The 26953-nt window shown below is 34.5% G+C and overlaps 3 protein-coding genes and 1 pseudogene across 3 annotated transcripts; 2 read left to right on the forward strand and 2 right to left on the reverse strand.

The window, feature by feature from the left end:
• Positions 1 to 2051: 2051 nt before the first annotated feature.
• Positions 2052 to 6192, reverse strand: LOC110617287 (leucine-rich repeat receptor-like serine/threonine-protein kinase RGI4). The gene is made up of 2 exons (XM_021759984.2): positions 3043 to 6192; positions 2052 to 2773 (listed from the first exon to the last, which is right to left on the reverse strand). Exons 1-2 carry the CDS (start codon positions 5876 to 5878, stop codon positions 2268 to 2270), a joined length of 3342 nt encoding a protein of 1113 aa, XP_021615676.1. The 5' UTR covers positions 5879 to 6192; the 3' UTR covers positions 2052 to 2267.
• Positions 6193 to 10136: 3944 nt separating this feature from the next.
• Positions 10137 to 14128, forward strand: LOC110616520 (kinetochore protein SPC25 homolog). The gene is made up of 8 exons (XM_021758911.2): positions 10137 to 10518; positions 10707 to 10772; positions 11324 to 11470; positions 12252 to 12347; positions 12431 to 12520; positions 12617 to 12739; positions 12959 to 13182; positions 13746 to 14128. Exons 1-8 carry the CDS (start codon positions 10386 to 10388, stop codon positions 13755 to 13757), a joined length of 891 nt encoding a protein of 296 aa, XP_021614603.1. The 5' UTR covers positions 10137 to 10385; the 3' UTR covers positions 13758 to 14128.
• Positions 14129 to 15292: 1164 nt separating this feature from the next.
• Positions 15293 to 17847, reverse strand: LOC110616519 (short-chain dehydrogenase TIC 32 B, chloroplastic). The gene is made up of 8 exons (XM_021758910.2): positions 17462 to 17847; positions 17119 to 17350; positions 16947 to 17026; positions 16633 to 16792; positions 16329 to 16407; positions 15972 to 16059; positions 15721 to 15767; positions 15293 to 15594 (listed from the first exon to the last, which is right to left on the reverse strand). Exons 1-8 carry the CDS (start codon positions 17589 to 17591, stop codon positions 15409 to 15411), a joined length of 1002 nt encoding a protein of 333 aa, XP_021614602.1. The 5' UTR covers positions 17592 to 17847; the 3' UTR covers positions 15293 to 15408.
• Positions 17848 to 21325: 3478 nt separating this feature from the next.
• Positions 21326 to 26832, forward strand: LOC110616580 (annotated as a pseudogene).
• The last annotated feature ends 121 nt before the right edge of the window (positions 26833 to 26953 follow it).

Here is a 26953-nt window from a genome sequence, read left to right on the forward strand (position 1 = left end):
AGCATTCCCCGCCAGGCTTGGCGAGGGGTTAAAAGGGATTGGTGTTTGGTTATTTAGTATTGTAGGACTAGAAAAGGAGAACTGCTGCCCCTCTTGGGCAGAGCTCAGGTCATTTGGAGTATTGACAAGATTGTTTTCGTTGTGGTTAGCCATTGTGGATCTCAGTGGGTATTTGTGAGAGTGGAACTCCGGCGATGAAAAGATCTCCTTCATTCCCACAGACGGCGCCAATTGATGATTTGAGATCCAGAAAATAGGGTTTTACAATGCGTTCTATAAAACTGGAAAAGCTTAGACCTAGAGGAGAATATTTCTCCTTTTATATATTTCCTTTTGTCTGCTAATGACGTGTTAACAGAACGTGTATCATTCGACTACCTGTCCCTGCTGCGTTGATACGGGCGTACGAGGGAATCAGATCTCTGTCCTATGCATAACGGCCCTTGATTCTCCCTGGGTGCGCATGCGGATGGTCCCACAAGGCGAAGGGGCTGAACTCCTTCCTAGTTCTGGGCTGGGCCAAAGGATGAGGTTAAGACTGGGCCCGGAGAGGATCTGTCCATCAGGCCGGAAGAGCTAAGCCAGCCTACCCGGAGAGATTGGTGGGAGTTTGTTCTTCAAGACTGGCGGATTGGCGGACTGGCGGGTTGGGCATGGACCATAAGGAAGATTTAAGGACCTCTAAGTACTGGGCTGATATCCTAGGTTTGGCCCCAGGCCGGAGTGGAGAAATCCAGCGGTGATCAAGTTGGATTTATTAAATAAACAAATAAAATTCATCCAACTCATGATACTATAGAACTGAATCTTAAACTGCTCATACTGCATGAGTGAAATTAGACGGCGGTAAAAAGAGTCTTGGTTGAATTTCTTAATTGAGATTGTAATTGATTTATTTCTTGATAAATGTATGTAAAAAGATTTAAAAAAAAAGAAGTTGGTTTTTATTTTATTTATTTTTTCTTTTTAATTTATTTTTTTATTTCTCGTTTTATATAAAGATTATATTCTAAAATCTCTTCTCTTCTTTTTATTTTATCCGCAGTCTCATTACCCTACAGACATTAAATTATTTAATATTTTTTTAGGCCTAAGAAATTAGTCCAATAACCAAATTATTAAATTAGAGGAGACAAAACGTTGGATAGAATTGAATCAAAAGAAATGTGAACAGAACTCTTGTTCATTTTAAGCCAAACGAATACGAGTAAAAGAAGAAGTGAGGTGAGAGTGACCCATGAAGAAGATGCATTATTTAAAGCCGTAGCCAGTAGGACTGTATGAGCAATAACTCTGGATTAATACGCATGTCCTTTGCAAGTGACAATTCAATTGCTGGTTAATTTTTCCAATTTGGAGTTTTGCTTTGTCTCCACATTTTTAAGGCCCAAGACAAGGCTCTACCACACGTTGGGGAGGGGCCCTTTACGCTTTTAGCTAAGGTACTTTCCTTCTGTTACTCTATTTACACGTGCATCACGTGATCATGGCTCATAAGGTTTAAAGTTTCGTCAATCAAGGCCATCCACTTATAGTGAGACTTGCAGTTAAACTTTAGCCTGCTACTCTCGCTCACTTATTGTTTCTGAATGTTGATGTTTGATAATTTTTATGGTGAACTGAAATCTATGTGGGTTCTACCCAAGATTATTGTTACTACTATTTCTTTTTATTTATCTTTTTAAATAGATTGAAAAGTTCTTTTCAGTGATTAGCAACAGACTTCGAGTGAAAGCAAGTCTGTAATTGCCCCATGCATTTATGGCAGTTAAAGAAAATGATGTTTGAGAGAATAATTGTAAATTGTATGATTTTTGAAGATTTACAAGTTCTGGAACAAGGGGTGGCACCCAGACAATACAGTATTGATCTGACGTTGAAAGAACAATTTGGATAATTATTATTGCTCGTTTTTGTGTGTCACAATTCTAATTTGTTATCTTTCTCTCCTTCACGTGGTGGGGAATATTTGATGCTAAGTGTTAACATGGAAACCCAAATCTCTCTTCACCATTGGACGACACATGCATTGTTAAAAAATGACTCCCGAGTGACCAAAACTTAGGCCCACCTCACTTTCTTGTCTTTCTCATTTTCCATTGCATCCTCAAAATGGTTTTACAATTAATTAATCTGCTGCTATATGTACTTCATTTTTCCAAAGCTAGGATCATCCAAGGCACCCAAATGGCCGGCTGGCTGGCTAATTAACGTGTTTATGTACCCTACCCTGGCCTATGCTCATCTCTTTGTACACAGGGAAATTGCTATTGATTTTGGGAAGAATAACTAGCCGAAGGAGATGAGTAAGCAAGTGAACAATGAGAAGAGCTTTGAAGCATCAACAGCTGAGCTGGAGTCACCGAGGACGATGAATACGACGGGGTTGTTTCTGTGGCCTTTGTGGATTTATTGGTGGTGGGCTTGTGGGCCTCGCTCCCTCCTGCAGGCTCGTGTCGAATTTCTCTTAATAATGCTGCCACATCTTTCATTGTCGGGCGATCATCTGCGCGATTACTCGTGCAAAGGAGAGAGATTCCCAGTGCTTGAAGCATTTCTTGTATTTGAGTATCCTGGTGACCTTGTAGTTTTTGATCAAGAATCTCCACTGGGTCCTTCTTACTCTTCAGATGTTCTCTTACCCATTGGATCACATGTTGGCCCTCAGGGAATGATGGATCCACCGGCTTTTTTCCTGTTATTATCTCCAAAAGCACTACTCCGAAGCTATAAACATCGCTCTTCTCTGTTATCTTCATCATGCAAGCATATTCTGCAAGTTTCAAATCACTTCTATAAGCAAGCAACATAGAAGATGGCAATTAAAGCTAATACCCATTTTAAACTCCTAATTGGCATGAAAATCCTGTCTTGGTTAAGTCTCCATCAATCTAGTCACCCCATTTGTCTCATCCCCTAGAGCACATTCAGATAGAAAGTGACTCCAATTTCACCCAGAACACTTCAGGTTCTGAAATGGGGATCTCACGCTAAACCAAACCCAATTAATTCATTAATTAGACAATGAAAATGAAAACTCACCCGGGGCCATGTAACCGTAGGACCCTGCAAATTGTGGGTTCGCTGAGAATGATCCCTGCTCGTCTTCAACCAGCCTTGCCAACCCGAAATCTGCTAAACATGCCTCGTATCGGTCCCCAAGTAAGATATTTTGCGCTTTTACATCCCGGTGCAAAATCGCCGGTACACAGTCGTGATGTAAATATGCTAATCCCTCCGCCACGCCTAACGCTATCTTGAACCTCGTCTCCCACTCTATTAATCCAACACTCCCTTCATGCAATAATTCTCCTACTGTGCCATTACTCAAGTAATCATAAAACAGTAGTTTTGTTTTCCGATTAGCTCCCCACCCCAGTAGTCGCACGATATTTCGGTGCCGAATTCTCGCTAACGTTGCAATCTCGGATGAAAATGATGCTGCCGCGATTTTCTCCGATGACTTGAATCTTTTAACGGCTACTGTTGTACCGGACGGGAGGGTCACCTTATAAACGACTCCTGATCGCCCGCGTCCTACGACGTTTCCGGCACTCAAGGATCGTGCAACGTCTTCAATTGACAAGTCGAGTTTCTGGTATACAGTCACCTCCCACGGTGGGCCCATCTCAATGTCAGTGTCGCCGTCCATATTGCAATCATGGGACCCGTGACGTCTTCTTTTGCCCCCAATAATAATATAGAGCGCCGCCAGAAGGAGTGCACATGCGGTGCACAGTAGCACCACCATAGCCACACGCGCCGCCGTCGCGTGTTTGGTGCGCTTGCCATTGGCATTGGAGCACTGATTCCCGGAGAAGCATAACTCGGGGTTGCCGGAAAGGACGCTTAGCGGGAGTTTCGAGAAGAATGGTGTGTCCGGTATGCGCCCCGATAAATTATTGTGCGAGACATTGAGGACGACGAGATTTTGCAGGTTCGCGAGATACCTCAAATCGCCAGAGAGCTGGTTGTAAGAGAGATCCAGTATCCCAAGCTTGTCTAGCTCTGTGAACTCTTCCGGAATCTCACCAGTAAGTTGATTACAGCTCAAATTCAATGTGATTTCCAGCGATGGAATCTTTGCAACGCTCGACGGAATATTCCCTGATAGCCGGTTGCTGCTCAGGTCCAATAACTGTAGCTTGGAGCAGGAACCAAGTTGATTCGGAATTGATCCTGAGAACCGATTCTCTGCTAGAACGAGTTTGGTGAGCGAACGCAGCGAACCGAGGCTTGGACTTAAGGTGCCCTCGATCAAGTTATCAGAAAAATCAACTAATTGCAGTGAAACAAGTTGGCTTAAGCTTTGTGGCAAGTTACCAGAAATAGAATTGGAATGCAGATCCAAGAACGTGAGATTCTGACAACCGGAGAATTCCTCTGGTATAACTCCTGTGAGATGATTAGATCCGAGATCCAAAAAGTTCAAGTTCCTCAAGTTTCCAATCTCCGGTGGAATTGATCCAGTGAGCTTATTGTTGTTGGCCCGAAATCGAATGAGAGAAGAGCAATTCCCTATCTCGGGCGGAATCTCGCCGGAGAGATTGTTGGAGAGGAGCAACAGTTTGTTGAGTTGCTTGAGCTGAAATATTCCCTTGGGAATGGGGCCCATGAGGCCGTTTTGAGACAAATCGATAGCCTCCAAATTGTGACAGTTAGAAATGGAAGTTGGTATATTGCCTTCAAGTTTGTTCTGCCACAGGAACAGCAGTGTTAGATTTGATAAGTTGCCCAATTCAGGAGGAATTGCACCGGTGATTTGATTATTGTCGAGCTCTATGTGAGTGATCTTCTGGCAGTTTCCCAGTTGACTAGGGATTTCACCGGAGATTTGATTGACACTTAGTTGAAGTTCTTGGAGCTGAGTTAAATTGCCAAATGACTGGGGTATAGCTCCGGTGAGCGAATTCATTGATATGTCGATGACCAGCATTTGATTGCAGTTTCCCAGCTCTGGAGGAATAATGCCAACAAGGTTGTTCTGCCAAAGCAATAGATTTTTCAGATTTGGGAGATTGCCTAATGTGTTAGGAATGGCCCCGGTGAGAGAGTTCTCGTAAAGATAGATGTTTTCCAGTTGGGTGCAGTAGCCTAGCTCTGGAGGGATTTGGCCAGAAAGGAGGGAAGTGTAGATGGCAATTGTTTGGAGTTTCTTTAAGAATCCCAGACTTGGGGGAAGAAAACCTGATATGCTTGTCTCTGCAAGGCCTAGCAGGACCAAGTTGCTGCAGTTGCCAATTTCTTGAGGCAATGGACCTTCAAGATTCTTGTTGCCACCTGCTCTAATAACTTGAAGATTCTTTAACTTGCCTATGGTGTATGATAGGCCACCACTAAGTTGATTGTCATAGAGAATAAGCCATTTCAAGCTTGTCAGATTTCCGATTTCGATTGGAATTGAGCCTTCAAGTTCATTGGAGTTGAGATATAGTTCTTCCAGCTCGAGCAAGTTACAGAGCTCACTTGGGATTTCACCTGTCAAAGCATTGTCGCTCAAGTCCAAGCTTGTCAACTGGGAAAGAGCACCAATCTCTTTGGGGATGGGACCGGTAAGGTTGGTTCCAGATAAGATGAGCTTTTTCAAAGAAAACAGCGAGGTGAAATTGGAAGGAACATTTCCAAACAAATCTACATACCTCAATTCCAATGCCACCACTTGATTGTTAAAATTGCAAGTAATTCCAAACCATCTGCAGGGAGTTTCATCGCTAGCCTCCCAATCACTCAAGACCTCAGGCAATCCGTTGAAGCTTCTCTTCCATGACAGAAGAGTTTCCCCTTGTTGATTAACGGCGAAAGTTGTAGAAGGAAAAGGGACTAGAAGGACAAAAGAGAGGATAGAGAAGGAGAAGAAGATCCATGGATTTACAGGCATTACAGCTATGCTACGAACTCCAATGAGAAGAACAGAAAGAAAGTTTGAGCCTAGGGAGTGACGATGGGAGAAACCAAATCATGTCTTGTGGGCTATGTGTTTTATTTATTTGTTTTTCTCAATTTTGTATAAAATAGAGATGCATTGTATAAACAAATCGAAAGGAACCCATAATCTCCGGATCCAAGAAACAGCTAGGCCATGATGTTTGAGCAGAGAGTAATGGAATTTTAGATGGGGTGTTTTAGGCATTTGTTTATGGTGAAGAGGCGAGGGGGAAGGAGGAAGATAACTATATTTTAATTTAAATGGGTGGGTGAGCGAGTGACTGTGTCTGTACTTTTTTAGTATAAGCTTTTTATCTTATTATGTGGCCTTGTGCGAAATTATCTTTCATTTTCCAATTTTTTTTCAAAACAAGACAGATGGATGAAATTGGAGCATTATGTATAGATATTAATTGCCAGTTGCACCATATTTGTCCAGTAGGAGTTGAGTTGAGTTGAGTTGAGTTTAGGGGTCTGATTCAGCTTTATCTAGCGAGCATCACTACAAATAAATTTACTTTATGATTTGATGGATTTTTCATGTGTTTATGATTCACTTTAAAATTTTTATCGAAATAATACATCGTATTGTTGTATTTTTAATAAAAATTTAAAATATTGTAACACAAATAATATAAATTTAATTATAAATTTTAAAATAAATTAAGATTTAGAGTGAAAAATCCATAAAAATAAAAAGTATTTTTTTTTATTTTTACTAAAACTAATAATATTAGAGTTATTTTGATAACTATAAATTTTTTAATACAAATCCTAATAAAAATGAACTATAAAAAATAATTGTGTATATTTCAGGGTTCTATATTACAATTTTGGGTTTACATACTTGGCTTAAAAATGCAAAAGAAAATCTTTACCCAGATGGGAAATGTGATGACATGAAAATGATGGACAAGCTAAGCTTCCATGAATTGGTTAGAGCAATTGCTTGAGGTAGCAAGCATGATCTGGTAGCTAGTACCAATAAGTTATTCACTGTTAAAATTATTTGGAAAAATTTATAATTTTCTTTTCCATTTTAGAAACTTTGAATTCTCACAAATTTAAATGCAATTCAAAGTAAATATAAACGGCTACTTGCTTATTAAAATTACTTATGTCCAAATCCTAACTTTTAAATTAAAGCTGCATAAAATGGTGCAAGAGAATAAAAAGCTGGATACAAAAGAGGCAGCCACAGTCTGATGCAGGTTAAATTAATTACATATCTACGCAGTAGATTTGGATCTTTTATATATAAAGATTTAGATCTAAACCAGAGTAAGAAAATTATGGAAATAAACAAAAAACTGATTAATATAATTAATGATCAGATCTATGACATGGGTCATTTAATATATTAATAATTAAACGAGAGGTCTCTTTTTTATGATATATTTCAAAATAAATATAGAGGAAATTTTATGAGAGCCTGAAACCACAAAATCAGAAGCCCTTTTCACAAAGAAATCTGGGAAAAAAATTTGAATCTCGTGTTGAGCGAGAGAAAAGGCAGAGATCTAGTGAACATATCATTTGATTTAGGGTTGAGTTTGACAATCAATAAATTGGGAAGCCTCGTGACCATGTTGAGGGAAGACATTATTTTAATGAAATCATCTTACAAGTCTGTCTATTAGGAATCTAAGCATGCTTTTGCACATGATAGAAAAAGAGAGAGAGAGAGAGGGAGATTTGTTTAATTAAGAGCCCAGACAGTTCCTTTAATTTGTCAATGGCAGAATAAAAGAAGAGGAAGAAGAAACGCACATAACCCATTAAAAAGTAGGCAAGCCCCTACACAAGCTTCATGGACATCTCTTTTTCCCATCTATATCATCATCATTACTTGTAATGCTAGTAAGAAAAAATGATTATGCAGGAATGAAATCAAAATTTGCAATTTCAGAATACCAAAAACTTTAGTTTCAATTTATATATGAATTCAGATAAATTCATCTTTTGTAGTTTAAAGTCTTGAGATATTAATTATGCCCAGTGTTGGTCTCTTTCCTCTTCATATTTGAGAAGGAAAATGAAAATGTGAGAATATTCATAGACCCAATGAGTGAGGAATGTACAAGAAATTACACAAGTTAAAAGGGTCATGTATCTACTTAATTAATTTCTTTGAAATTGTTGTATATCTACTTATTGCATGATCATCAGGTGATGTCACCTTTTTATCTAATAAACCTATTGAAATGACCTCAAACCCACTTCAGCTTTGCACCCAACTATGCATTTCTGGCCATAAGCCATATGTCCAAGCAGTTGAGCAGTTTACAAATGCTTACCAAAAACCCTTCATTTCCTTTCTCTTTCATTACAAATGACTATATTTCTAATGCACATCTTCTAGAGCATTTCTTTGCTTTTCTTTCCATGTTAATAAGCAATAGATATTATTACATAATTAATTTGAAAAATTGAGAGGATGGGCAATCAAGTGAGTGATAAAAGGTTAATTCCATCAATTTATACCTAGTGTCAATGTCCAAGGACAATAAATATTGGTAATTAAACATTAATTAATGGTGATGATTAGGAGATAATCAAACATTTCAGCACATATGCTTACCTCCACATCACATCGGAACTTCAGATTTGATTTGAGCAATAATTCTTGTCCAACATTCTTTAAATTATTTCATTCTATTTGTATTGATATATACTGGTGGGGTGGGGTGGGATTCAAAGACAAGTGAGATATTATTTTTCATAAATAAATATAAGAATGAAATTATTGGTTTGCATGTTAAAAAAATCATAACAAATTGTCCCCAAAAAAAAGTTAAATTATTTAAGGGATATATGCATAAACTTTTTTACCATAATTGCATAAATTATAATTAGCTAGGTCAAAATCAACAATATTGAATATGGTTTAGTTTAATTATGTCCCAATTATTTGGCATTCGTGTTGATTATATTAAATTTTCTTATTATATATGCTTGATTTTCTTTCTAATTAAATATTATTATCTATGTATATGCATGATCTATAGTTTCTGATTTAATTATTTTTAGAATAATATTTTTTTTTCCTAGTTCATTCCCTTTGTACGTGGAATTGTCATGTAGAGCTCATTAAGATGCAATTGGATGGTAGCATGTAATTAAGTATAATCATTTAATTACTTTCATTGATGGGTACTAAGCATTGTGTATGAAATGTGTTCTTTTTATAGCTGGAAGAAGTTGATCTCCTTTTCACCTTTAATTGAAGGATTTTTTTTTTTCTGATGATTATATTTTATTTTTTAATGGATCGATTTAATGGGCGAATAAAATATTAATAATTTTATTTAAATATCAAATTAATATTATTTTGGAATGTTCTTCCATTATTTTGATGCTGTTTGGGCTAATTTAACTTTCCCTCTTTCGGCTCTAAAGATCTCTCCTATATTAATTTTTATATATGTGCTTTTTTTAGACTTTTTTTTTGTTGTTCAATCTAACATAACAAGTAACTTTTGTAAAAGAGCCAGTGTGCTGTGCTGTGCAGGCTTTTTGCGGGAAAAAAAAAAATTCTACTGCCGGAGAAATTAAGTAATTTTTAAGAAAATTTATTTACTATTTTTTTAAAAAAATTATTTTTTATATTTTGAGTATTTTATTAACACTACTATATATAATTTTATTAATATCTTTTATTTTTTAATATTACAATAAATTATAAAAAAAATGTGATTTTCTTAAAATTATCTTACATGAAAATGTTTGTTGTAAGAAATGTATTATAGAAAATACTTTTTCCTTGAGAATATTATATATAAATTACTTTTCTGCAAATAAATAAAATCTAAATCATAAATCAAATTAATAATTACATCAAACAATAATTAACCTTAATTGTATAATTTAATGCAATTTTAAAATTTAATTACTTTTTTTTTTTCTTCCAAATTGCAATAAATTACACCAAGACCATGTGCAATTCAACAAGTAATCCTGGTAGTCGAAAATGAATATAATAGGCTTGCAAGTCCCTTCAAATGAGCCCAACTCAGAACAAAAGAGCTCAGTCTTAACTCAACCCACGGCCTGGACCCTACTTGGGTCCGTGGGAGGCTCGTTCTGTTGCATATTTGCTTTAATAACATTATTTTTGAATTACAGCTACTTTTCAAAAATATTTTTAAATATATTAATTATAATTTCTTTTGAAAATAAAACTTTAACATCAAGATTAGAAAATTATCCCAGTCGTTGTTTCCTAGTTACTTAAAAACTCCGTTTAAACGCTCCTGATTCCAAGGGGAAAAAAGAAAATGGCGGGCTCAAGCTAAAATTTTCATTCAAATCCAAATTCTCTGTCACTGCACTTTTCCTCTATCTCTCCTTCTGGTCTGTCCCTCTCCTTCCCTTTCACTCTCTCTCTCTCTTATATAAACAATCAGGCGCATCCACACATTCAAGTCCAGAGTAGAGAGGGGGAATCATTACGGACGAAAATGGAGTCTTTGCGACTGATCTGCGACAGAGAGATCCCCCTTGCACTGCAAAAAGTCCACTCCTTTGCGGCGTCGTTTTCTCATTCTCTGGATTCGACCACTTCTACAGTAGAAGAAACCCTCCAATATCAAGGTCAGTATGACCAATTCCGTCTCACTTTAATTTAGGGTTTTCGATTCAGTACATTCTACATTGTGTGAGATTTGGATATTTGCGAGTGGCTTTGACATAAGGGATCTTACGAGCTATGAAGCATTTCTGATCAATGCTGTGTAGTTTATTTTTAGTTGAAATTCATATCTTCTCTTGTCTTTTGGCAGGGAAATTAGGGAAGATGAAATCTAGCTTACGGGAAGCTGAGGATGACTTTGTTAAAGTGCTATCAGGTGTGTATCTGCTCTGTGCAATTGGAATTTGAAAACTCGTCTTGATATTCAGCGAGTTAGACTGCCATTCCCTAATTTCTACAATTTTATGCATGATTTTTGGACTTATCATCTCAAACACATTTGCATTACTCCTGTTGTTGGTTAGGTATAGTGAACTGAATTGGCACATGTCTAGACTTGCACAAGCATTACAATTTAGGCATCTCTCTTATCTCCAATTAGAGAAGCCATGTCTCAATCAGTGCTCCTGGGGGAATTAACTTTGTGCAAACGCAACCTAATATCAACTGCTTTCTGGTCTCTTCAAACAATTTCATTGCAGTTTTAGGTGTTAGTATCTTTCTCCAATTTGCCAAAACATACGAGGCTTTCTATCAGCTTAGGATTTTTAATTTTGTTGTTTTTTGCTTCGGAAGCACTTCCACCTTATTGTACTCTATGTGTTCTTTGCGTAACATGCTTCCAAACCTGATGTCAGTTTGCTTTTAATATGGATGCGTGACTGTGTACTTCATAAGTGTGCTGTTTTTATTTCTTTTCTTTCACAGTGAAGACACGTAAGGAGGCTAAGCAGTTGGCCATAAGGGACTCCATTTCTGCTACAAGAGCTAGAATAGAAGAACTTAAAAGAACCTTGCAGGTTCAGAAGGCTAGAAGGGATGAGTATGCAGCAATTATGTCTCAACAATCTTTCGGTAATATCTTTTATTCTATCACTTGATCATTACTTGTTTGTATTCAGACCTTATTGCTATTTTATTTTTAAAGAAACCTGAATAGTTTATTTTTCATTGACTGTTTTATCCTCAACCAGCTTAAATAAGAGGAGAGAATTGTTAGCATAGGTTATCTCATGAAACTAAAGCTTGGTGAATCTGAATCATGAATAAAGATTTAGACTGGGGCTTATATTGTTAGATGAGTTTGGATAGTAAAGTATCTGACATATTGAGATTTCTTGGGAGGTGTTATCAAATTGTTTGTACTTGTTATGGCACTGGGGAAACTCATGCATGCATCTATTATCGGTGCAGCCATGGTACAATAGAATACTTTATAGTTCCATTATGAGATATGGACCCAGTTTATCCATAGAACCTATGTTTTTTGGCCTGACTATTGGTTAGTTTCTGAAGTATGACTTGTTTACGCCATTATAGTTTATACAAATATGATGGGCAGGGAGAGAAATTCTGATAAAGTTTGTCGATTTTGAACCATGGCATGCCTTAGCATCCTACAGTTGTCCTCAATGTAGAAAACAATTTTCTAAAAGAAATTGCACTCTCAAGTCATGAAATGCTGTAACATCTCTTGTGTTTCTTTCTTTACCAGTTCTTTTCCAAAAGCATACTTGGATTTGATTTGATGCCCTAACCCTTTCAATTGTAACATAGATAATAAAATTACTTCTAATTCTTTGTTTCTTCCTTTTTCGTATTGTGGTATCATTTATGGTTTTGGCAACATATGAAGAAAAGGGAAATCGAGATATTGAACATAAAGGAGTAATTCAAGAGGCGATATTATGGTATAATAGGGTTCTTGGTTTCCATATTGAAGGAGGAAGAGGTAATCATAGTCATTTCATTGTGATAGATTTATTTCCCTCTTTCTTTATGCATTCTTTACCTATAAATTTTTGGTGCCATTAGGGGTGAAATTTACATTCAACTACATCAACATGAGCAATCCATATGAGGAGTACAGTTTCACCATTCGCCATGAAGAGGATACGTATTCTTGTGAGCATTGCCTACTTGTTGGTTATATGTCATTGTTGAATATATTATTGTTGTGTCTATTTGAGTTTCATTTTTTTTTTCTTCTCTGATTTTCAGTGTTGGCTTGTAAACCCCACTTGAATGACACCAAAGATTTGATTCGTGAGTTGAATAGAACCAATGGTTTATTCAAATTTGTCAGAATAATGAGAGAGAAGTTTCAAGAAGTTACATCACTTGGTAGAGTTTTTACCTTGCGTCCTATATATCTTGGTTCTTTTTGGGAATCCTTTTCCTCAATTTTTCATAGATCTAACCAAACCTGAATGGTGTGTTATGTACTGGTTTCCTCCTGGGCAAACCATGAACATGTAGTGAAGTTTGATGAAGGCTTCTACTTGTGTCTTTTCCAAAAGCAATTCAGTATTCACATTAGAAATTGTATTGTTCTTGACACAGGAAGAAATTTTCCTCAATCCCCAACTCTTCATCAAGAGTCTGCAGCAGTATCTATGTCTGCTCCAGTTACATCAGTTTCAACAGACACAAGTGACTCTTCTTTGAAAGAAAATGAGTATCCACATGAAGTAAACAGACAGTCAAAGAAAGTTAATCTTGGAAGAGGGACTAAACCATCAATTTTATCACCTGCATCAGTTCGCCGATCCCCTCGTTTTGTTAAGGTATTATCATTTTGATTCCATGAGAACCTGCATTCATTTTTGAAGAAACATGTTTTCTTGCAGAACGCACTTGGAACAGTTTTAAAGGAGAAACAGAGGACAAAGTTGCCTAAGATGTCCATTTCTTTTCTCCAACTGAATTATATAAAATTATCAACTACACCATGAATAGAAAATTTGGTCTGTGTGAAGGACAGGTTGAATATTGAAAGCTATAAATTGAAGAAAATAGTAGATAGGATTGTGATTATGTGGAAGTCAGCGTTCTACTTGCATGCGGAGTTGTTTGCTAATACCACATTAAATTTCAACCTGTTGAAATCACCAAGAAAGTCCATCGGGGCTGTAAATAAAAGATACGGATGTTATATGTTTCTTCAATACCCTTATCAGTTATTACACATATGAAGGCGTCCTCACTTCTCACTACTTTTCATGCTCAGAAAAGCAATCCAGCAGATAATACAAGTGTTTATCATTTACCTTTAGTTCTTTGATTTGTGGATTACAGAAGATAAATTGTACATTTTTTTTGCCTAATAAAAACATTGAATATATGACAGCGCAAGGAATGAAGATAAAGTGAAGCTGGTAGACGTAACATCAAGTTTGGCATGTATTGTGTGTGTTCTTGACTTGCTCAACTAGTCATAGTTTCTGACTCATTTGCTTGACACTGGACATGTGTTGCATGGGCATGATGTATGTAAGCAACTTTGATTGGAAGAGAATGGCTGAAGCTCTACAACCCAATCTTTATCATCCATTAGACAGGTGTCTCCTGAGTGCCGCTAGGAGTGTATTTATATATTTTTTTTCCTGTAACAATGAATTTATGACAGATGGAATGTAAAGAGCTCATCACAATAGTGTTAGATTTTGCAACACTAGATGCTTTAATGGCCCATGCACTGATCTCATCTATTGATTTCAATTTTTTTTTCTACAACAATATTCAGTGCTGTGCAAATATTACTTTTATTCAGGAAAAGGAGTGCATAGCATAGTTTCTTCAAAGGCTTGCCTAATATTTTGTCTAATGGCTACCTTCTTCCTCCTCTTTTTTTTTTTCCTTTCTCCTTTTAACATGCTCTGAGAAAGTCATCAATAGGTTAAGGGCTAGGCTTCTGGGGCATCACTCGCTTTTGATATGTGTATGCAAAATTTCTCTTGTAAATTATTAGGACATTTGCTTCAAATGAAATTCACCTGTGAAGTTATTTTTTTCTCTTTTTAGTTGTAGTGACTCGCTATCATGAACAATTTTGTACCAAGTTTCATAATTTTCGTATGTTCCGTCTATTTTATGTATTCTATGATTCAATTTTTTTTTTTCATAATTAACAATAAAAATTTGATATACTTTATTCACTTTTCTATAATCACAAAAGTATTGTTACTGTAATAATTCATTTCATTAAGAAATTGTTTTGGAAGTTTCTTATGTAGGTTGTCTTATTTCAGAAGATAAAGCTCGATTGCATGAGCTTCCTAACGGGTCCATCTCTTTAATGAAGAGTTCTGTGAATCCATGTCTTCATTCTACCTACTTTTTATTTGTAAGACTCAACCATTTGAGTCCGTTAGTCTCTCATCATTTCTCTGTAATGTACTACTATTTTTTCGTTCTGTCATTTCAAGTAAATATTTTTCTAAAAAAAAAAAAGCGATAATAAGCATTTTATAAAAAAAAAATACTATTAAAATAATTCAACTAATTCTGACTACTATTGCATATAGTGACAAGAATATTTTGCTTTTGACTTTTGTTCAAAGTAAAACAAAAAAGACTAATCTAAAAGTGACAGGCCATGCCCATGTTTCCTTTTTCTTTCCTCCCTTTTTGGGCATTATTTGAAGATTACTATTTTTATTATTGATTTATCGTTCAATCCATTTGATTAGTTTGATCGTATGCTTAATAATATGACACCGCCATGATGTCATAATTTAATTATATATTTTTGTCTATTATTTCTTCATCTTCTACCATTATTTTTTTATAAAAGGTAGAATTAGTATGATTTATAAAGACAAAATTTCCATTTTTTATTATTAAATCTAATTTTTAGTAATATTTTTAAAAACCCCTTTATTTTCCATGTAAATAAAAGTTATCATTAATCACCTAACCTTGTAATTAATTTGCCATATACAAATCTAACGCACGTGTATATATATATATACAATATGGCTCCTAAAATCTACAGTGCTAAAATATGCATATCAAGCTAGTGGTTGCTGGTAGAGGCTTCTGTAGATGAGTGGTGTGGTCTGCCTCAAGAGTTCGTGTGCCTCAGATTCATCACAGGCCAGAGCTGAGCAGCTGCTCTCATTACAGTCTGCAAAGTATTTGCCACTGACACCTTCTGTCTGCGGACTCAATGCAACATAACATGTGGTTGATGCACCCTGCACCATTGGAACCCTCTTTCATCTACTCACTCAGACAAAACTCCACCTTCTCTCTTTTCAAAGTGTATGTGTGCATGTGAATCTTCTGGGCATGGAAACTCGCAATGGTAATTATGGACAAACCTGAGATGTTGATTTTAGTAACTTGGATGCAATGAAGTACAGGGAATCTGCGGACAAGATTCTTTCACTTTTTAAATTTCAGTCTTTGACTAATTGCAAATACATGTATAAATACAAAATAATTTAAAGGCTCAGTTTATTTATAAATTCAAAACATAATATACACGATGAGATTTGTATATAAATAAATGAAATTTGCATATTTTCGTATTAAATCCGTTATAAATCAAGTCTAGACAAACTATAAATACCTGTGATAAAACTCTTGTGAGCTCTAATTATTCCTGTTTTGACAATGCCTGGATGCACTGCATTGATTGTCACTCTTGCATTCCTTGCCTGCAAAGCTTGGATTTATGAGAGACTTAAAGAAAAAGTTGTGTTCAGCATTATCAATATAGAAATGTTCTCTGGGAAGAAAAAAAAAATTATGGACAGAATTGAATCCTTGACCCTCAACCCAACCTAAGCGTCGTTTTGAATCACTCATCATCCAAGAAATTTCTTCTTATAAATCAGAAATTGTTGGAAGCCAAGAAAAGAAAATATGAGAAAATAATTTATGGTGTAAAAAGGAAACAAGAAAAGGGATAGATGATGACTTTCACCTTCAACTGTCTAGCCATTTCCTTGGCATGTAATATATTTGCCAATTTTGATTGAGCATATGCACGTGTGCCATTGTAACTGCAGAAAATATATAATTAAAAATAATTAATTATATCAAATTCTCTTTTCTTTCCCACACCATTAATTCATTCTATAATTATGTTTATTTTTTTTCCTACAAAGTGTTAATAAAGACAAACGATTGGTTGGTCAAATTGATCATTATTTATCTCTTAAAATAGAAATATAATATCAGTAGTAACTTAATAAAAATGGGTAAAAAGAAAATAGTAAGAAGCTTACTTCTTTGGGTTTGGGTTTATCATTTGATTGAAGCAAAAAGAATCTCTCTTTACCCAACTATGAATTACAGAAGAAAGATTTATTATTCTCCCTTGGATGCCTATCTCCGCTGCTGTTTCTATCATTTTCTCTAATACCAATTCTGTCAACAAAAAATGTCCTGCAAAACCTTCCAAGTATGAATCTTTTTCACACCCACTTAGGGTTTTGTTTTTCCCTTATTCCTGATTTCTTTCCATTTTTTTTTTTGTAAAAATATGGTTTAGGAAAGAAGAAATTCAGAAAAAGAAAGTCAGAAGCTACATAAAGTTTACCTAAGCAGTTTGTAGCAAATGTCATCTCAATTTTGTCTTCAGAGAATTCCAAATTCTGAGAAAATACCCCAGCATTATTTCTGCAAAATGATTCCACAATCAGAATTCAATTAACTTTGCATTATCAACTTAATTAGAGAAGAACTTAAAAGAAGGGAAGGTATATACTCACATGAGAATATTAAGAGGTAATCCTAAAGCAAGAAAATCAGAAGAAAATTTCTTGACAGAAGCAAAGCAACTTAAATCAGTCTCAAATATTATTATCTCTGCTTTTGGAGTCTCCTTTTGTATAACCTTCTTTACTTCAGCTGCCTTTTTCAAGTCTCTTGCAGGAATCACTACTCTTACACCTCTCTTAGCCAATACTCTTGCTGTTTCAACTCCAATTCCTGAGGTTGCCCCTTCAAATCCAACAACACACTTAACTTTTCATTTCTTACTGTAAAACAACATATTTACTTTTTGCAACTTATCATGACAGTTCTCAGGGAGATGATGGAAGAGGAACTAACCAGTGATGATAGCAGTTAAATGGAGAGGAAATAAGCAGGCACAATCTTCAGTCACTTGCTCAGCTGTTGACTTTGAGCCATAACCACTTGGGCCTGCAATGCCTGCCAAGTACCTCACTGTTTCTTTCATGAGCAGGCTGCTACTGCTGCTTGCTTACAATTAATCTTGGGCGCCGAGAGAAGCACTTCAAGGAACCCAGGAATTTTTATATGGTACGTGATCACAGCCTTATTTTAAGTGGGTGGGCCATGACCAATTTCCTCTAATATATGTCAGACACTAGTACATAGACTAGCAGATAATATAAGCTTAGTGATTGCAAAAATGCCCCATTATTTTCTGTCTTTCTTTTTTTCTTCCCTTTTCTTTTCTCATAATGATTGTCAAGTATAGTGATTCTAGAAATGCACCATTAATTGGTTATTTATTTATTTTTCTTCTTTTTTAATTATTACTTTCTGTCTCTTATTGAGTGACTTTCATTTCTCTGAGGCTTATAAAGGATTGCTATTTCCGAGCAAATTTTACTTTCGTTTTCATTTGCTTGAAGGAAAGATACATAGGAGATGACAGAATGGCAATTTAGTTGAGATGGGTGACATCTTTTGATGATTATTTTCCTTCTCCTTTATTGTTATTATTATTTTTAGCTTAGTTAATTTCAAATTAAGGGACAAAACGTTGATTCATGCAAGAAGAGTATGATCAGAAACTGATAGTATTACAAGTTATGTTTACTATTGTTGTCCTACGTACAATGATATTACGTTAATAAGTGAATGGTTTCAGTCTAGCTAAGCCTGCAGGCAGATACGCGAATGCTCTGCTTGGGAAAATTGATTTTGATGTATTCACACGTGTGTGCACGAAAATATGTGATAATTACAGGCAAAATTAAAGTGTGTCCTTCACTTCACGCTTCTTCTTTTTGGTCTCCATAGCCAAAAATTTCAATCCTCCACTTTGAGAAAAATGATACTAAAAGAGAGCACTGAGGACGACTCCTCAACAATGGGTCACGGGCTACTGCCCGGCTATATGCATTAGGGACCCATTGGTTCCCCAACTTACACACACTCTTATCTCATCAATTCCACTCTTCTTTTTAAGACAATATATTCCAGTAATTACATACCAATAATATCTAGCAAATAAAAAATAATGGTTTTTTATCCAATTGTTATCAGAGCTGATTAACTCACAAAAGCTTAGTTTATTTATTTGTAAATTTTTTTATAAATACCAATGATAATTGATAAATACTGAAATTATTATTATTTTTAAATCCATACCAACAACAGATTTTAGGTTTAAATATCTTAAAATTAAGATATAAGATCATATAGGATAACTAACTTGAGATTATCTGTATATGTAAGTATTTTGCTGTCATTGTGCCTTTTTGCGTCCTCCCTAAACTAGAGATAAATATTCATTATTATCAACCATTTAGCCTCACGTGCCATTCTCCATTCGATGGACGACATGTGGCAGCAGAAAATGGATCCGACTATCTAGGAGCCAATCACGGTAGGTGTGGGACATAGCCCTATCTGGTGATTGCCCTTTGTTATTATATGCCCATAATCATAGATTATTAACTTAATTCATAGATGTTAACATGAAGATAATGATGATCATCATCTTCCTAACTAAAAAATTATAATAGATTCCACATTAAAATCCTCAAATAAATTAATTAAATTATGATCAACCGATCCGCTCCTTAGAATCCAATGCGGGAAGACATGGTGCCACCGCAAATTAAAAAAATATATTCCCTATTCGTTATATCTTTAACGAATTTATCATAGTTATATTCACATAAAATTTATTATAACTAATTTCACCTTTTTTTTAATACCTAATAATAAAATTATAGTTCTATGACATTTTGTACAAAAAAAAGGTTGGATTAAACTATGGAATAATAGATAAATTATGATTAATTTATTATCTTATTTAAATAAAAAATTTATATCTAAAAATTTTTATTGTTTAATTAAGATAGCTCAAACTATAGTCCATGTATTATTCTAGTTGTACATAATTATTATTCCATCAATCTCAGAATTATAATTCTATAATTATTTTCACATGATTAAAAAAATATAATTAAATATCATCTATTTATCTTATTCCTCGGGGGAAGAAATTGAGAGACCCTGAAATCGAGTAATTTAATTCATGCCGAGCCCACAATGAGGTCGTTGGAGAATGTTCTGTTACATCCTCTTTGGGCTCTCAACAATCAGCTTTGAAACCTGCCACAATCTTTCTTCCCCCAACCCACCCTAAAAAATCAATATAACTGAAACGGGCAAAAAGTTAAAAGTTAAAAGTTAAAAGTAATATATTAAATAATAAAATTAATTTTTTTTAATGTATTATAATTATACCTAAAATAATTAAATTAAATTTACATAAATTAACAGTACATTATAATATTGTTCATAAAATTATATTTAAATAATAAAATAATTTTTAAATACATATTTTTATTATAATAAAATTATTTTTTATTATATTTGATGATCTGAGATCCAGAGAAATAGAGTTTTTACAATGAACTCTGTAAAACTAGAAAAAGTTTAAACATAGAGAAGGGTATTTCTCCTTTTATATGTTTCCTTTTATCTGTTAGTGACGTGCCAACAGAATGAGTATCATTAGACCACTTGTCCCTGCTACGCTGATACGGACGTACGAGGGAATCAGATCTCTATCCCATGCGTAACGGCCTCTGATTCTCTCTATGCGCGTGTAGGCGGGTCTACGAGGCGGATGAATGAATCCTTCTTCGGGTTCCAGGCTGGGCCGGAGGATAGGAACAAAACTGGGCCCAAATGGGATCGGCCCGAAGTGCAGTGAAGACGAGACCGGCCTGATGGAGAAAGCCCAATGAAGCCCGGTTGTGAGGCTGAACGGACTGGACCCAATTCGTGTGAATGACTTAAGAATTTCTAAGTAATGGACTATTTTCATGGGTCTGACCTAGCCTGGGATGAGGTGAGCCAAGAGATCAATGTTCATTCACTATTTATACTTTTATATAATACCATACATGTTAATAGAAATTTAAAATATAAAAAAATAAAATTTTATAATTTACATATATATATATTTTATTTTATTTAAAATATTATTAATAAAAGATAAAATTTTTTAAATATAAAAAATAGATTATTTATATGTGATGTTTTATATAATATAAATTTATTTATAATAAATAATTATTCAATATAATATATTTAATATTATATATAATAAATATAAAATATATTTAATTTTAATATAAAATTTAAATTAAAATAAATTAAAAAAATTTAATTTTATCAAAATTTAAATTATTAAATATAAATGCAATACCACACTCAAACTAGAAATTATGTACTAATTTCATTTTAAAGAAAGGAAAAATAATAATTTTTAATCCCTTAAATTGAAATTTCTTACCAATTTAAAATAAAAAATTGTGGATGCTTAAGTGGTAGATATATTATTGATATCATAGAAAAAATTATATAAAAATAGTAAAAATAAATTTTATATTTACTTCAAATAATCGAGTAACATAAATGAATGAAGTTTCTTTTATTTTCTATTTTTATATATTTATTTACGATTATCAAATGTAAAAATTTAAATTTTTTTATTTTTTTACGATTATAATATGGGTTTTTTTTTTAAATTTTGGATGATAAAGTTATTTTTTAATTTTATTATAACTAGCAAAGCATTTAAATTAATTTTGAACTAAAGCTGGATTACGAAAGTGGACTATTTTTTAATAATTCATAATTCTATCCTAAAAATTTAGTTGATTGTAAATAGTGTGAATTATGGTGTAGTTGTTGTGTAAGGATATGAGTTATAGTGTGATTGTGGCCTGATTTAGAAATTTAAGTTCTAAGGGGAGTTTTGAATGAGCTCTCATTTTGCACCCATAATCAAACATAAACGTTAGGGTTTATTTCCTCCATTTCCATGGCCTCTCACAACCATCTCGACGATGTAAGCTCTTCTTCATTCTCTCATTATCCTGTTAGGTTCTTTTTAGTATTTCGATTCGCTGAATGTAATTTCTGCAATCGCATATTAGGATGATGAGTTTGGAAGTGATTTTCCTGGCAGCCACAATACTATGCATTCAGGTTTTGTTTCACTCTCTCTCTCGCTACCGTTTTTTAACTTAGGATTCATAAATTTGCTTATCTAGTGAACGTGTGTGTACGTCTATCACGGAATTAAGGTAATAAGAGAAGCTTTGGAGACCTTGAGGACGATGAGGATGATATTTTTAGCTCAAAGAAGGTAAGAGCATATACAAACAAGAGTTTTTCCACTTTGATGAAGCTTGTGCATGTTGAACTTGAATGCTCTAATGAACTTATGCTCCTTCACTGCTTTATCAGGACAATTTATGTATGAGCTGTGGAATTCCAGTGAATTGTATAGAACTAATATTGATGTAATGCGTGTAACCATGGTAGGAATTTCACTGTGTGATCCAAGGTCATGTTGTGTTTTATAGTTCCTTAATGCTAGTGTTTGTAGACATCGAGCGACTCTTTCAGTCATGAAATCGAAATTTTGACTGCTCGAAACTTGAAAGTATCAAAGAATTGCTGAGTTTTGAGAGTGAAATCTTGCTGGCTTTTATTGCAGGGTAATTCAAAAGTAGAAGAAACTGCTATGATTTTATCTCTTCGTGAGAGGTACAATACGTTTTAGAAATTTACTTGTATCTTAAGGCAAAGAAGAATAATTTTATTCTGTTTCTAGTTTATATTTGAATATCTTTTAGTCTTATGCCTTAAATTGTCTTTTGCAGTCTCGACAATTGTAAAAATGCACTCACAACGTGCCAAGTATGTATCATCTATCTCTTTACTTCCTTGTGCAATGTATAAACTTCCTTATTATTCATGGACTTCCTATTGTTTATGCGGCACGCAGTCGGTTCTCTCTTAATGGTAAAAACTAAAAATAAATTGAAAATTGCTGCGTCACAATATCAGGAAGACATTTTGAAACATTGTCCCAGTGGTTTATGCATAGGGACATCTAATTTGTCGACTCTGAGAGAATTATATTTTCTTATCCTTTTTAAGATATAGTTTAAGAATAATGATGTCAGTTACATGATTGAAAATAAAACCTTTTACAATGTAGGTCATCCTTGTAATTTTTTACCCAGTAGCATTTTCACAATATTGAATATGGTAATGTTGATTTCAGACTGAAGCTTGAAGCTGCAAAATCTGAAATTCAGAAGTGGCGTTCAGCATTTGAGAATGAGTCTTTCATACCTACTGGGGCTTCTGGTTAGTTTTAAGTGATATGGGCATCTAGTGGTTAGTTTTAAGTGATATTCATTTTGCATTATTGCAAACCATACAACTTTTGGAGAATTTTTGACATTTGTGATTATTATATTTCTGTTTATTGTCCAGAAAAATTGATTTGTGTTGGTATTTGTAGAGCCTGAACTAGTGATCAATTATCTTCAAACCCTGAAATCATCTGAGGAGTCTTTGAGAGAACAGGTTTGATCATAAACAGAGTGTTCTATTTCTACATGGGAAATTCTTGTCAATCTTTCAGGATTTAATTTATTTTTTTTGTTCTTATTGGCAGGTAGAAAAAGCAAATAAAAAAAGAAGCTGCCTTCATTGTTTAATTTATGTTTTTTGTTCTTATTGTCAGCTAGAAAAAGCAAAGAAAAAAGAAGCTTCCTTCATTGTGACATTTGCAAAACGGGAGCAAGAGATAGCAGAGTTAAAGGTGACATGTTGTGTAGTTGTGACATTTCATATTAATATATTTTCTTAGGAGGCAAATCTATCAGAAATATTGTTGGGCAAGATCCAAAAATTGTTGAAATGTGAAGAACACAAAGTGTACATGCAATGAGACCATCAATTTCTCAATTATCTCATAAGAAATCGCATCACAATTACCCTTAACATTTACACGTAGATTTGAACTTTCATTGAGGAAGTCAAACTTGAATGCATTGCCCAATTATTTTCCTTTTTTTTTGTTGGAAGTGACAGCTTCAATCACATTATGTGGAAATGTTTTCCTTCTATGTTCTTTTCTTTCTTGTTGGAAATTCTTATGGTTTCTGTAGTGAAAACAATATGCTCTTTGCTCAAAAGCATACCTAAAGTAAAAGACAGGAATAAGACTGGTTTGAGGATGTATTAGCCTCTCTAGATATGGATTTATTATGTATGGCTGCAGGGCAACCTTTAAAGCCATCTTGCATATTGTTTATACCCTTTAGAGAAGATATACTAGAGCTTCTTTATTGACTTTGTTTTTTCACTAAACTGTCTGGTTTCATGCATATCTAATCCAAAACCACTTCTGGCTGTGCAGTCTGCAGTTCGGGATTTGAAAGCACAGCTCAAGCCACCATCAATGCAGGTATTGACAAATGTTAGAACTTTTCATTTCAAAAGTTCTTTTTTTGACCTTTCCAATAGAATTAATAAGTGGAGAAAAAGGATCAATGTAACTGATCTTTTATAAATCCAGGTCTTTATTTATACAATTTATACTTACTCAAACTCCGCATCACTTATTTTCTAATACCTTATTAAGATCCAAACTTAAATATATGGTAGCTCGTACATCAGGCATCTGCAATTCTGTATGAATATTCGGTAGATCCTCTCAATAGTTTCTTCCTTTCACTCTGCATCCCTAGTTATTCCTGTATGTTAGTATCAGTTTAAATTTGAACAATTTCCATTGTTTCTATCAATAAGATCACATTCTTAATGCATATATTTTCAGAAATCATTCAACTACTGTTGCTGTCATGGATTTTTTTTGGGGGAGTTGAGTATTTGTGCTCTTATCTGATTTAGCAAATTTCTGATATCAATTATTTTAGAATTAATATATCGTGCTTCAAATATCAAATTGCAGTTTTTAATTGCTTTTCCTTACAGTGGTTCCTAATGTATTGTTTTAAATTTTGGTTGTTGTGACAGGCAAGGAGGTTACTACTGGATCCAGCAATCCATGAGGAATTTACACATTTAAAGGTCTCTGCTTAAACTTCCCAATTGCAGTTAAATTGTGCTAAGCTTATGCTTTGCATGTATATAGTGGCAACTTATTCTGGTGGGATCTATTGTGCATCAACTTTCCTTTTTTTTTTTCCTCTCTCTCTCTCCTGATTTCTCCTTCTTTTCTACTTTTCTGTTTGATCTTCTCTATTTCCTTCCCATCTCACTTTCGTTTCTTCTTTCTATCTCTCTGCTGTCCTATTCTATTTCTAAACAGTGTGTTTTTTTTTATGGTATTTCTGAAAATCCAAAATTTTGTTCAAAAAGAAAATAAAAGAATATAATTTAGTGGAGAATAGGCTAAAAACTGACCTAAAAATTCGAGTCCAAATCCATATAAAAGTTTTTGGACATATTCGTGATTGTGTATTGGTTAATACTTCAGAGGCCAATGGGTTTTATCTTTTCCCTGTATGGTCCAACCTTGTGATATTGTTAATCACTAGCTGAATTTCTTTACAAACTATTTCTTAATGGTTTTTTCTAATGCAATGATAGAGTTTGGTTGAGGAGAAGGACAAAAAGGTAAAGGAACTGCAGGATAATATTGCTGCTGTCAATTTTACTCCGCAAAGCAAGATGGGGAAGATGCTTATGGCAAAATGCAGGACCCTGCAAGAGGAAAATGAGGAGATTGGAAATCAAGCTGCTGAAGGAAAGGTATTGCTACTGCATTGGCTCTTTCAGCTCGTATTTTAGGTTTGCATGTTTTGTATTGTCTCTGTAAAAGTTCTTCCCCTTCTAGTGTTCACTTTTCCTTGTTCCTATGAGAAAAATGATAAGCTATGTCCCAGGGTTGGTGGCTTGGGCAGCCTGGATATGGATGGTAAAATGTTTCAGCAATCTCATTTGAAATATTTCTGAATACGATTGATAAATTCATATTATTCTTGAATGAGTTAAAAGAGTTATATAGAATAAACCCACTTGTATAAACGTGTGGGCAAGCATGGAAAAAATAAACTAGATGCCATCTATCATATGAAGGCAGTTACGTAGTTCTGTCGAAGTACTTCTCTTCCCCTTTTTTTTTTTTTGGGGGGGGGGGGGGTTTGGGGGGTGAGGTGAGGGTTTTTTCTTCCTGGATATATGTTAAATTGTATTCATTAATCATGTTGTTCATTAATGTGCAGATACATGAGTTAGCAATGAAACTTGCTTTGCAGAAATCTCACAATGCAGAACTCAGGAGTCAATTTGAAAGTTAGTTGTGCACTCGCATTTGCACTGTTATATTCTATCATGCTTTCTCTTACCTTTTTGGGCTTAGGGCTCTGGATACTGAAAGGTTGGGCATAGTGAGATGTTACTCTAGTTATATATTCTTGTGATTTTTGTAATCATTGGATTTCTCTTTCCAACTTTTCTCTCTTGCTTTTCTTTTTAGATGGTTCCTCCTTTTCTCATTGATTATATTTCCTGACAAACTTTATACATTGTTGGGCATGACAGTTGATTCCCCCATATCCTTTTGATGTTGGCTAAATGGCATCAAGAGGAACTTAGATATCTGGTTTGGTGAGTCAGTTTCCATAAGGGTTGAAAGTACATTTTACTGTTTCTCTTCTGTCTTGCTCTTTCTCTCCCAAAACGTTTCTGTAAAATATATACACAAATCCTTTTTGGATTATAACTGGAACCCCCCTTTTTCTGTATCCTTCTCACATCAATAACTCGCTTTTGTGTTTATTGGATAAATCCACTTTGGCTAGGGTACTGTTCTCCTGGATTTTCTTTTATGTGTTATTTAGCCATTATTTTATATCATGAATTTATGTCATTGGTCTCACTGCATTATGGTTCTTGTTTGCTTTTTGTACAGGACTTTACACACACATTGAGGGCCTGACTAATGACGTGGAGAAATCAAATTGAAATGGTTGTTTCATCTTCCTTTATCATTTTGCTACTAGTCAAAATAGTTTCTTTTGTTTTTTGTGGGCTTCTTTGGGGTCGCGAGTCTTTGTAGAGTGCAGTTTATTCACCAAGCCTTATTACAATAAATTTCATTCCTTTGGATATTATGAGTGAAATAGTGATGCAGTTGTTTGCTACTTCAGGTACTTATATTGCAAGAGGAGGTTGAAGAAAAGGATCACGAACTTAACAGGTTAAAGCTTGAACTCCAGCAGAAAGGCATTGAGAGCAAAACTGATTCAGCTCCGAAAAAGATAGACGATGCTGAAATTATGAAACCTAAACAGGAAACTGACATAGACTAACAATAGGGTCACTAGCTTTCCGTATCATGTTTGTATTTTGTATATTAAATATACCCTTTCCCATCTCTCTCTCTCTCTCTCTCTCTCTCTCTCTCCCTTCTATATATAAATTTTATTCTGAAGGCCGCAAATAAAGCCATATCTAAGGTAACAAGTCCACTCAAGTTAAAAACCCAAATCCAAA

The sequence above is a fragment of the Manihot esculenta genome, chromosome 6, assembly GCF_001659605.2.
Source record: "Manihot esculenta cultivar AM560-2 chromosome 6, M.esculenta_v8, whole genome shotgun sequence".
Taxonomy (NCBI): domain Eukaryota; kingdom Viridiplantae; phylum Streptophyta; class Magnoliopsida; order Malpighiales; family Euphorbiaceae; genus Manihot; species Manihot esculenta.